Source organism: Lepisma saccharinum, chromosome 4, assembly GCF_977018435.1.
Source record: "Lepisma saccharinum chromosome 4, izLepSacc3.1, whole genome shotgun sequence".
In the NCBI taxonomy this organism is placed as follows: Eukaryota; Metazoa; Arthropoda; class Insecta; order Zygentoma; family Lepismatidae; genus Lepisma; species Lepisma saccharinum.
In genome coordinates, this window is record NC_139232.1 from 27,023,819 (window position 1) to 27,036,022 (window position 12,204).

Genomic DNA, 12,204 nt, shown 5'->3' on the forward strand with positions numbered 1-12,204 from the left:
TTATTTGAATTTCACGCTATTCAGTTCATTTTCATTTCTTGTGCGGCAAGGCCGAGTAAAGATTGTTGCAGTCAAGAAATGATTGTTGCGCGGGTGCATGGAATTCGCCGCCCCCCGTTTGTACTTCAGTTATGAGCTATTATTTTTTTCTTTTTGCTCAGGCCAATCGGGACTAGACCTACAGTTTAAAGTGGGATCCGAACCACTTGTAGCTCCACCGAGTATCGAACCCGGAACCCCTTGATTACAAGGCGACGACGCTACCACTGAGCCATCGGGGAGGCCCACACACTGTACTCGTTATTTCAAAAGTGGTAATGAAAATTTCCACAAGCGAAGTTGAAATATTTTTTAAAAAAAGTTTTTTGAGAACTGAATTTGAAAATTCAGGCGCCAGTTGAAAATGCCTACATTTTACATTCCCAATTTCGCCTTCAAATAAACACTCAAAGAATCTGTTAATTGCATAGGAAAGGCAACCTTACTTTCGAGTAAAAGATTCCGAAGAACTTTGCGGTGGCGGAAACGCATCACCCATCCCATCTCTTCACCCCACCCCTAACAGCGGTGCTTGGAAGGGAACCAGCGAAAAAGGAAGCCCTTGCCATTGGTAACAGCCTTGATGGGATACAAGAGATCTGACCAATAAGGACGTTTGAAACCCACGTGACTGTCACCGAAAGAGCTCTCCCCCCAATTTGTGCTGGAAACAGCAAAAGAAGACGGCCGCGCCATCTACTGGCCACCGATGGAAATGCAATTTCAAAGCGCAGCGAGGTTTAAATGTGGGGTAATCCTCTACTCCTTAACTCCTCTATGATAGAATGCTTTATTCTAGTTACCTGAAGTTGCAATAGACAGTGTTATACAAATATAATATGGTACACGTACAGGATACACTGTCGTTACAAAATAAATTTACACCACATCTTAATAATATAAATTGTACTACAGTGTCATCGAAGTCAATAATAAGTTGTGTTTTATACAGCGTATATGGAAACTTTTGTATGTGGATTGTATCTTCTGCAAATATGCCGTATAAGGAAACAAACTGCTGGAGTACTAATTGAGGCAAGTGTACGGAGTAGGGGTGTGCGGGATCCCGACTTTTCGGGATCCCGAGCAGTCGGGAAATACCGAATATTCATTTTAAAAAGTTTAATTCTCGACGTTTTCTGCATTGCAAGTGTCTGTAACTTATCGGAAATTGTTTGTTTTTATTTCAGAAATACAAAAACAAATCACTGAAGTTGAAAATGACTTTTAGAATTCGAGATTTTCAGAGCTTCGGGAAATTCGAACATTTGTCCCGTCTCGACCAAAATATTCTGCCCCGCACACCCCTAGTGCAGAGAGTTAGGTTATATTACAAGCTGTCTATTCAAATTCTACTGTGCTAAAATATAATTATTTATGAATTTACAGGATTATTTTTGGGAAACCTGATGGTAAGAGACCAATAGGAAGACCAAGCAAAGATGGAGGGATAATGTTGAGATCGACCTAAAGGAAATTGGTAGGGATGGGAAAGAGTATATAGATCTTGCTCAGGATAGGGACAGATGGAAGGCCTGTGTGTTGCTGCAGCCATGAACCTTGGTAGGTAGGCCATTCCCGAGGTTCCGAGATTTTTCCCATGATTCTGTGCGCGCTATGACGTCAATAAGAGGACAGAATGGAACTTACTTCGTTATCGTATACGGAAGCTTGAGATAAATGGGTCGATTATTTACTTATACACAATTTTACTTGAATGCCGGTAGAATGAGAACAAATCAACCTGTTTGTGCTCTTGCCACGTGCAATAATAATAGAAGAAAATCGCCTGGAATAAAGTGATCATCGCTTCCCAAAAAGTTGCTGTAGCAGGATTGATTCAATTTGTTCCTCCAAATTTCGGACTTACTCAGTGGTGCAACCACAGGGGAGGGCAGGGGCATTGTCCCCAACCTTCGACGGAAGTCAATTCTAGGGGGGGGCATTGATGGCCAAAGGCACCTGCAGGGGGCACAGAGGAGAAATTGCCCCCTTCTATTTAAAATTTTATACAAATAAAAATACATTTCGTAAAATTTTCTTGCTCGCTTTGCTTGCAGTGCCAGCTTTTCTCAGTCTTGTCAAGTTCAGAGACATAGCTAGGGGGCGTCGGGAGTCGGCCATGGGCGCCAAATAATCTAATTTAAAAAAAAATGTGAAAGAGAGAATGCCTTGGCGCCATGTGATATTATTTGTTCCTTATTAAATCAATATTGTTTTAAATTGCAAAAATTGGATCAAAAATTTTTCATTCTCGCTTCGCTCGCAATATAATTGTTTTTTGTAATGTGATGTATTTAAATAATATGTTTTGTATATATGTAATGAAAAAACTTTGAATACGTACATAATTTAGTGTTAGCATCTTGTATATGTATTTTCTTATTTTATGTCGCTCCATGTTGCATATGTGTAAAACATATGAAAGTTATACATGTTATATGTACAAATAATATCTTAGGCATGCATTTATCATTCATTTTCTGCCATTCAAAAATCAGTTTGTGTGCTTGTTTTCAATTATTAGCTAATGTAAAATTTCTGGTGTTGAAAAAATATTTCAAATCGTTTGTTCCAAATAAATGCTTTAGCACAGACATCTACCTCCCTTTTGCGTAATTTATGAGGATAATAACGTCTTTGATACTACTACTACTACCACTAGTAATAATAATGCCATTATTAATGTTATTATTATTACTATTATTATTATTATTGGTACGTTTATCCTGGTACTTTCTCCCTCCAGATAAAAATTTGTGGTTGCGCCTCCGGCCTTATCTTCCACACTCGCCTTCCGTATCATCACGTATGCAACTTTCAAAAAACTTTACACAATCGGAACTCAGTTTCTAAGTATTGCTTCATTGAATATTGAGTGCAAGATAAGATTTATTAGCTTTGAAGTTGAAACATCGTCCGCGAAAATAATACTTTGAACATCTCGTAGGTAAAAGTAAAGTAAAAAAAGTAAAGTGTTCCCCAGTGCTTAGCACTACGCCATGAAGGCGTATAGGGGGTGTGGGGGTAACGCTCGTAGGTAACGAACACTAATTAACAATTGCACTGCTACTTTACTTTATATGCGTTTGTTGAGAAATTGTGCTGAAAATATAATGTACGACTTACAGGACAGGCGTTTCTCCCCTGCACATCTTTTCAATCTTCTCGTCAATCAATGAGAAGAGCTGTCATGTAAATAATGACCAAAGAAGCTATTCAATCAGGCCCGTAGCCAGGAATTCTTTGTAGGGGGGGGGGCGAAGTCAATCCTAGAGGGGGCAATTTTTTAATATATTGTGTCGCATTGGCACATATTATGGTAGGGTACACAGAGGCACTTGCCCCCCTCCCCCAAAAGCTATAAGTAACAGAAAAGAGATAGTATCTTGAAACTGCAACGAACAAAAAAAAAGAACCTCGAGCAACATCAAATAGCAATATTTAAATAATTACCTTTCCAGGTTGCCAAAGAATATAAAGTTTAACATAAATAGGCTAATAGGGACTGTACCTACTGGATATTGTAATTGATTGATTTGGTGTTTTAAGTCCACTTTATGCACACTAAGGCTAATTGGAACTGGACCTACAGTTTAAAGTGGGATCCGAATCATTATGTGCCTTCACCCTACTTGATATTTACAGGTCGATAATGTTAATTGATGACTAACAACATCTTTGGGCCTCTCTGCAGAACTGATTAAGGGAGCCCTTTATAAATCATGCTTCATAATGATTCCCTCTAGTTTCCAGTATGCAAGATTTTTTACGCACAAAGGAATCTATCGAGAATCCAACAACACATTGTGTTGTGTTGTACAAGCAAAATCGGATTAATTACATAATAATGGTTAGGATCTGTACTTTGATGAATTGTGGAAAAAATTGTAATACTTTTTTTGACCGTGCTAAAACATTAAAGCATGGGTCCCTTAGTCCACAACGGACTCTATTTCCTTCAAAGGGGAGAGACTTTTCAATCACTACAGACAATGTTTGCCTACCGGTTACGTTAACCATTTTGCAAAATATTGTGTGAATTGTATTATATTATAGTTGAAATACATGTTTCGACACCTGACAAAAAATAGGAATCCCTTGATTGACCAATGACTTCTTAGATTACAATGTCATCATTAATATTTGATATTAAGTTTCATAGAAAGAAATTGTTTTAATAGGGCGCAAATATTTTTACGGGGGCTCCCAGGGCCGACTCCCGCCGCCCCATATAGCTATGGCTCTGAACTTGGACTATAAGAATAGGAGAAATTGTGAGCGAAGCGAGCAAGATAATTTTACGAAATGTATTTTTATTTGTATAAAATTTTAAATCGAAGGGTGCAATTGCCCCTCTGTGCCCTTTGCAAGTACCCTTGGCCGTCTGGAAGAAAAATGCAAGGAACACGTCCTCCCCGATGGCGCAGTGGTAGCGTCATCGCCTTGAAATCAAGGGGTCCCGGGTTCGATACTCGGTGGAGGCACAAAGTGGTTCGGATCCCACTTTAAACTGTGGGTCCAGTCCCAATTAGCCTTACTGTTCATAAAGTAGACTTAAGAAACCAACTCAAACCAAACCTACCTGTATTATTAGTAAAACACATTTTATGTGTGTGTTGGAGATGGTATGAGATTTGATTAGGAAAAGCGATGGATAATGTAATATTTATACAAAATAAATTAATGTATTATGTTCTTACAACAAATGTAATTATTACAGAATAGGAAGCCAGTGACGAAATTAGCCGTAAGTTTTTTTTAATTCCTCGCAGTAGTAAATATTGTTACAAATAAAATCCAAAAATTTAGATCCTCAACTCAGGTGGATAAGAGATCAAATTATAATTCTCAGCTTGCATTTACCTCCGATTATTAGAAGTATCATTCGACCGAAAAGCAATCTCTGACTGTTGGCTGATACATGCGACGTGCCTAAAATACAGGAAAACGTAACAGCATAATCGTTCCATTATTTTTGTTTTGTATTTGTATTGCTTTTGTTTTATTTCAAGTATAATTTACCCTTTGTATAATCGCAAAGATGAAAATGAATGGTGAGTAGATGAAATGGATGATCACAAATCCATGTGGATCACAAACAGTACAGAGTACTACACAGATTGTTGGCCCACATGCCAGAACCTAGTAAGCCTGCAAGAATGAAGTTCCTAGGATATATTATGTGGAAGAAATATTGCTATTTGAATGATTCCCGAAAATACACCATTTATACAATAGCCATCATCTAATTCATTCACCGGCTCGGTAGCCGAAGGCGTTAAGTGGTCCACTTTCGATTTCACCTCCGAAGTTCCCGGTTCAAATCCCAGCATGGTCATAGGTGTTCTCTGCCAGTCAGGCATGTATCCAGGAATTCCTTTCTTGGGGGACTAAACACCATATTTCTAAGGGGTATAGATAGAACCTCACAATTGTATGTTTAAGGCCAATGGTGGCAATTGGGTTCAAAACGGGAGTGGGGGGTGCAAGAAAAGTTTACTTTCTCTTCCTTGGTAAACAAGGGTTAGCATAAAGAGGTCATAGTGTGAAGGCAAAAAAATGGGGAGCAACTATCCCCAAAATCGTCGCCACTGTTCAAGGCTGCCAAATTATTCAGAACGTGAAATCGGAACATTTTTTACCACTCAACTCCTCTGTTTCCATGCATTAACATTGTGTGCCGGAACCATCTCAGTATGTGTGTTTGTCCATTTCTTATCATCAGACATCAAAACATCTATGGCGTCTTCGAGTGTTTTTACGAAGCTGTTACACACGCACGGGATGGACAATCCACTCGAGGACGCGAAACTCAAACTGTGGGCTGCGAACTGGACGCAGAAATTTCTCGAATATTTCTCTCTGATTCGAGCCTGAACACCACTACTGTGTCTTGTCCTCCCATGTTTACAGTTCTTATAAAAGCCGAAACTCACCAAATTATTCATATTGAGGCCTAAGCACTCGCAAGTGTTCACAATTGTCTGTCACAACTTCCGCAGTCTTGTTATATATTGGCACAAAACAAAGTAAGTCTTCTCGAATACAGTTCGAAACAATTAATTCACAATGAAAACCCTTCCGATCCCAACACATCTAGTGTTTCTTCTCCCAATATGATTAAATGCTTACTCATTTATCTCCAGTGACGTGCCCAAGGGAGGGTTGGTGAGGTCATACCCCAATTTGACCAAGTATTCCTTAAAAAAATGAACGTCAAAGAAAGGAAAAGATGGCAAAATGAGGACTGACCACCAAAAATAGTATGCATAACCCTCCTCTTCTAAAATTCTGGGAAAATTTGGTCCGGGCACAACTAACTCATCACTCAAAACTTTGATTTTCAGTTGATCTGTGCAGCTTATTTCTTTTTTAATTAACCGCTCCAATACCCGTTACTGCTTAAATATTCACTTTAGAGAGAGACCTTCGATCTCTTCGGCCCTCGACACTGAGGCTCCGGAAATTCCGCTGTCGTTAATGTCTTCTGCTTTGGACCCGAACTGGAACTAGTAGTAGACTTCGTTACTTTATGGTATTTAGTCCTTTTCATTTTCGAATCACTAGATCTTATAAAGCCACCAATAGACACTGACTGATCACTAATCGACTGTATGAACTATCACACTTACCTTTGAATACTCATTAACCGATTCTGTTGTACAGATCAATCTGGAAATTGAAGCCGCGTATTTTAACCTCATTATATTCTAGAACGTTCCACAGATAAAACGATTCGTTAATGTTGCCAGTAGTTCGACTCCATCTCTTATTCAAGAACGCTCCCTATCTTGTATATTATCGGAACACTATTCAAGAAAACAAAAACCTAATTTTGCCGGATCCTGTGGCTGAGTGGTTAGCACATCGCGCTGCGACGCCAAGGGTCCCAGGTTCGAATCCCACTCAGCCATGGTTGTATGTGAATGTCCATTTATCATTTTCATCATTTCATCACTCATTCCCATCTTCGTAAATTAGCTAAGAGGAACAAACGCGAAGTAAAATAAAATAAATCAAATAAAAAAAATAAAAAAAAACTAATTTTATGTAGTGTAAACTGAAAAAATTAAGGGGGGCTCAAGCCCCCTGATCCCACCTTGGGTGCGCGCTATTAACAATAACAGGGTTATAGAACATTCTGTGTCTTGGCTCGAAAATTATTTATCTCAAATTATCATCACATTATTTAAGAAGCCATGAACCTAATTTTATGTAGCGTAATTTCCTGAATGGGGTGCTGGAGCCCCCTGATTCCCACCTTGCATACGTACTTGACTCGATAATTATTTCTCTCCTTAAATTATCGTCACGTTATTTTATTTCACACCACAAGAAACCAAAAACCTCATTTTAACTATCGTAAACCGCAAACTTTCGGGGGGTTCGAGCCCCCTAAGCTCCCCCTTGGATACGTGCCTGCTGCGAGTGTCCCTTCATCAATTTAAACTAATCATCACTCATCCTGTTCGTCGCGATTAGCCAAAAGTGGAAGAAGACACTAAATAACAAAAACAAATTTATCCTCATCGTGGCGATCAACTGGAGAATCTGAAAAGTAGCGTAAAAATATTAAAGGAAAATTCCAGGATATTCAGTAAAAAGTCATATCAGAATATGCCCGGACAAGAACTTTCCTTAGAATTAGACATTTAAAATAAATGCAATAGGTTAGCTGGAAAGAAAAGCTGGCAGTGGACTACAGCCTACAGGGACAAGATATCACGCATATAATGTATGAAAAATAAACTATGCATTGTTTCGGAATAAGTGTATTCTTCTATCGCGTATTTGATCTCTTGTTGTCAAATTAAATTAGCAGCTTTGGTGTATAATATCAAAAGATGCATGAAAACACAGCGTTTCATGGGCCATCTGCTACATTCGACGCATAGCTTTCTTCTGCTCGTGTCCGCTTGGTGACGTCACAAGCTCTAGCCAATAACGTGCAACTCGCGGAGTGGCCCCCTCTGAAATAATCCATCTCTGTATGTTAGTGACAATGGTTTTTTATAGCATGCTATGTTAGCTCGTTAGCTCAATAATACAACGTTGTAGTTTGTAAATAATTCCAGTAGACATTAACTGAAATTTTTAATTTCTGGTTTTCAGATTAAGGTTTGGTAAATTCTATTTTGTAGATTGAAAGTGTAAATGCAAATATAAGAATAATATTAGTTTTTCTTGTATGTACGCATTGCTTGCATTGTAGAATTATTTTCCTGTAGTTTACGGTTATTACAAGCATAAGACATTTACATATGACATAAGACATAAATTAAATAATGAAAATGGTACCATAGATCCAGTATGGAGTTTTCTTTTTCACAAATGGAATAAGCCACCATCTTTAAAATTTAATGTAACAGAAAACATCAAGAGACTTTGTGAAAACAATGATGACTTTGAATTACCTGATGATATTTAAGATTCATAATTTTAAATAAAAAATAATGAGATCAAAATATTTTTATCTGAAATAAAAATAAAACAGACTGCTTCTTTTCACAGTTAAGTTGCTATGTTACAACATGCATTATATAACGGATTATTTTTGTTTAAAAAATTGCTAATCATTGTTATAACTGTATCTTTAGTCAAAATTAAAATACATGTCTGATGAAGGGAGCGTGTGTTCTCCTGAAACGTCACAACGAAAAACTGTTTTCTTATGCTTGTAATAACCGTAAACTACAGGAAAATAAGAATAATATGATGATTAGATGGAAATAATGATTTACTGATTGATTGACTTGGTGTTTTAAGTCCACCCTATGCACAGCAAGGCTAATAGGGACTGGACCTACAGTTTAAAGTGGTACCCGAACCACTATGTACCTCCAGCGGGAATCGAACTCGGGAGCCCTTGATTAGATGGAAATAATGATTGGATGCTTAGCACCGTTCGTCATAGCATCTGAGTCAGTCAATAAATTTTAAAATTAGCTGTCATGATATATGTGAGAAGGATTGTTATAAAAGTTGTCTAAAAATTTCTTATATTCTTTATAAAAATGGTTAAATTATCCTAACCGAGGCCGTTATTCAATTCAAGGTTACAGTCCATACCTTCTGTTCTCTTTGTTTGTCGCAATGAATCGCTGTCATCATTGTCAGATGACCATCGCTTCCCGCGGCCAACTAATTGGTGCAATTAAGAGACGTTAGTTAAGTCAACCAAAAACTTAAAAATAAATATTCCGCTGTAATTTGTCTCTTTAGAATCGCAGCACTGGTGCATCATAATGATCATAGCAAGTCTCAAGACCTGTTATATGTTTGTATATCTTCCAATATGAGACCAGCCAAGCTGAAGCATAAATGTACCCTAATATACCCCTAAATATCACGTGTGATGAGATACATATTAGATTAAGGCACCAAAATTTTCCTTTTGTTTAGGTGAAGCTGTAAAGCGGGGGCATTGACCAAGGTTAAGGAGTTTCTCCCTTCCTGTATAACAACACTTATCTTGTTTGCAATAGATAGAAATAGGTACACAAAATTAATCTTCGTTTGCTTATGATTAAATAGAAGAATTAACTTTAGCATGTGTTTGTAACTCAAGTTGAGTGCATTTGTGACTGTTTATGTCTGCAAAACTGAACATGTTATTTGCTGCTATAAAGACAAGTAAGTTAATATAATATCTGATTACTTTTTAACTCTAAGCATAATATTAAATCGTACTTTCAAATTATTGCAGGGGCACAGTACATTATATATATATATATATATATATATATTGTACAATTTGTACAATAGCCTATATATATATACATACATACATACACATATGTATATAGATATTTCATTTGCCATTGAGAGACTCGTTCACAATGCACCCCATTTCCGAAGCCTGCTAATACAACCAAATTATTGTCGTCAGGGACGTAGCTAGGTTGATCAGTTCGGGGGGGGGCCCAAAACTTAAGATTTTTTTCTATCAAACCATTAAAAACTAACAAACTATTAATATACCATATAGGCCTACATAAGTATATGTACAGTATGTATGTATATATACTGTATATATATATATATATATATATATATATATATATATATATAAAATCTTGTTGGAAGAGAACATTATTTTCTCCTGTAGCCCCCCAAAAATTACGGATATAGACTCGCGAAATCCATGGCCATTATTCGGGAATCTAAATGCAGAATGAACTTATTAACTTAATGGCATCTAGACAGTCTTTAAAAATCCATGTATTTTCTCTTAACATTTTTAAGACACCAAGAACAATGTCATTAGTCCTTACTCCTTAGATTTGTAAATTTGCTCGAAGAAAACTGAGAAGTAGAGAAAACCCTCTTCCGTGGGTTTAGATATCAGGTGTACGTACAAGTATGACAACGGTGCGAAAATGAAATGTTTGTGTAATGAGTTCAAGATAGACATCCCATGTATATTGTTTATACCAGAATCGAATCCGGCGGCCTTTAGTGCAAGGCGACACCCTTAACCACTAGTCTATGGGACATGCACGAGTCTTTTGTGGCGTCGTACTGTACACATTGGAGAATGATGACGATATATATGAAATTTTATGCACACATCTAGTAGTTTCTTAAAAGTAATCATCTTTGCGCGTGCAAAACTGAATATATGATGGCAATAGAAACAACAAAATTCTCGCGCGCTCAAATTATTGCGCCCTAGTCTTTGAAGGTTCGATCACTGGTAGAAACTCCAAAATTTCTGTGATGGCCCAACATCGTGAGGACAATTGAGAAGCTACTTGAAATCAATATGTGAGCGAATTCCACTCTCAAAACTAGATGGGACTCGATGTGATGACCATGCGTCACCAACTGGAAAAACACTTCGGAGGCTTTGTCCTTCAAAATTAATTTTACTGAATAACTGTAGTTTTCATTAGAGGACCTAAACATGGCTTTTTTGCACAGTTCAATGTTGTTTTCATTCACCCTAGGTTTATAGTTTTTCATTCAAAGGATTCCACTCCCGAAGCATGAGCATGACGCACCACGAAACCAGAGGTCCAAGGTTCGGACCTTGGACAGGTGTGGTTACATCATGTCTCGCATCGTTATTCCTTCGGATCATCATTCAGTCTCATCGTCGCATTTAACACAAGAGGGAGAAAGCGGCGTAAAATAACGAAATAGAAATTATTGATTGACTTGGTCCATTTAACTTCACTTTTCTGACACTTTTTGGCTAATCGTGAAGATGAGATTGAGTTAAGATTAACTTGATGAAAGGACCATCACGAAGAAGACACATTCTCAGGCCGGGATTCGAACACGGGACAATCTGCTTCGTAGCGTAACCTGCTAACCACTCCACCACGGAGTTGTCGGCCCAAATAGAAATGAAAATTAGAAATGCCATCTTGAATTTGCAAGAACCGAGTTCACCAGCAAGGCAAAAAGATTTTCGCTCCCACTAGGATAGGCAAATAACAGAAAATGCTTGATAAGTAATTTGGCTCTCCATTTCATGATATTATTAGGCTATGTAAGTAACTATTATTCGCTATATAACTTTGGATTAATTGTATTTGTATGTCTAGTCAACTTTCCCGCCTAAGCACTAAGCAGCAGCCACAGCGTCTGCATTTGCGGGTGGAGGCCAGAGTTGCTAAAGGTCCAGGAATATTAAATAAATTCAATTCCCATCCAGGAGAGAAAATCAGCAAGCGTAAATGGGTTCTGGACCGTAAGGAACCTTTTCATTTATAACGTTTTCAATTTGGTCTATGAATTATTTTCCAGATGAATTTAACTTCGGTCCAGGATCCTTATTTCCTGAAGAATTTAAATACGGTCAAGGAACATTTTTTTCCGGATCAGTTTAAATAGGGTCAAAGTTCCGTATTGAAATGAAACAATTCGCAACTTGGTACGAATTTAGATTGTGCGAGAGAAAAGGTTCCGGTCCTATAACGGAATCCTATAGAACAAATTAGAGTGTATGCGTTCCCTGATCTTTAACAATCCCAGGGTTGTTAATGGTCCAATTATTGTAAGTAAATTCATTTCCCATCCGGGAGAGAAAATCAGGAAGAGTAAATGGGTTCTAGGCCTCAATTCGGTCCAGGAACCTTTTTTCCGTATGAATTTAAATACGGTGCAGGAACTCTTTTTTCGGTAAAATTTAAATACATTCCAGGAACCTTTTTT

At 37.7% G+C, this 12,204-nt stretch overlaps 1 protein-coding gene across 2 annotated transcripts in view; it reads left to right on the top strand.

The window, feature by feature from the left end:
* The first annotated feature begins 8,047 nt into the window (after positions 1 to 8,047).
* The window catches only part of LOC145987115 (uncharacterized), a 29,350-nt gene continuing 25,193 nt past the window's right edge, over positions 8,048 to 12,204 (top strand). Inside the window, exon 1 of one of the 2 annotated variants that reach the window (XM_083121597.1) lies at positions 8,048 to 8,160. Coding sequence is in view for 1 of the 2 variants with exons in the window: in XM_083121596.1 (XP_082977722.1) it covers positions 9,651 to 9,675 (25 nt within the window). In the remaining variant the exon portion in view is untranslated. Of the gene's footprint in view, positions 8,161 to 9,635; positions 9,676 to 12,204 lie in introns of those variants that run through there. The other variant, XM_083121596.1, reaches the window with a different exon arrangement.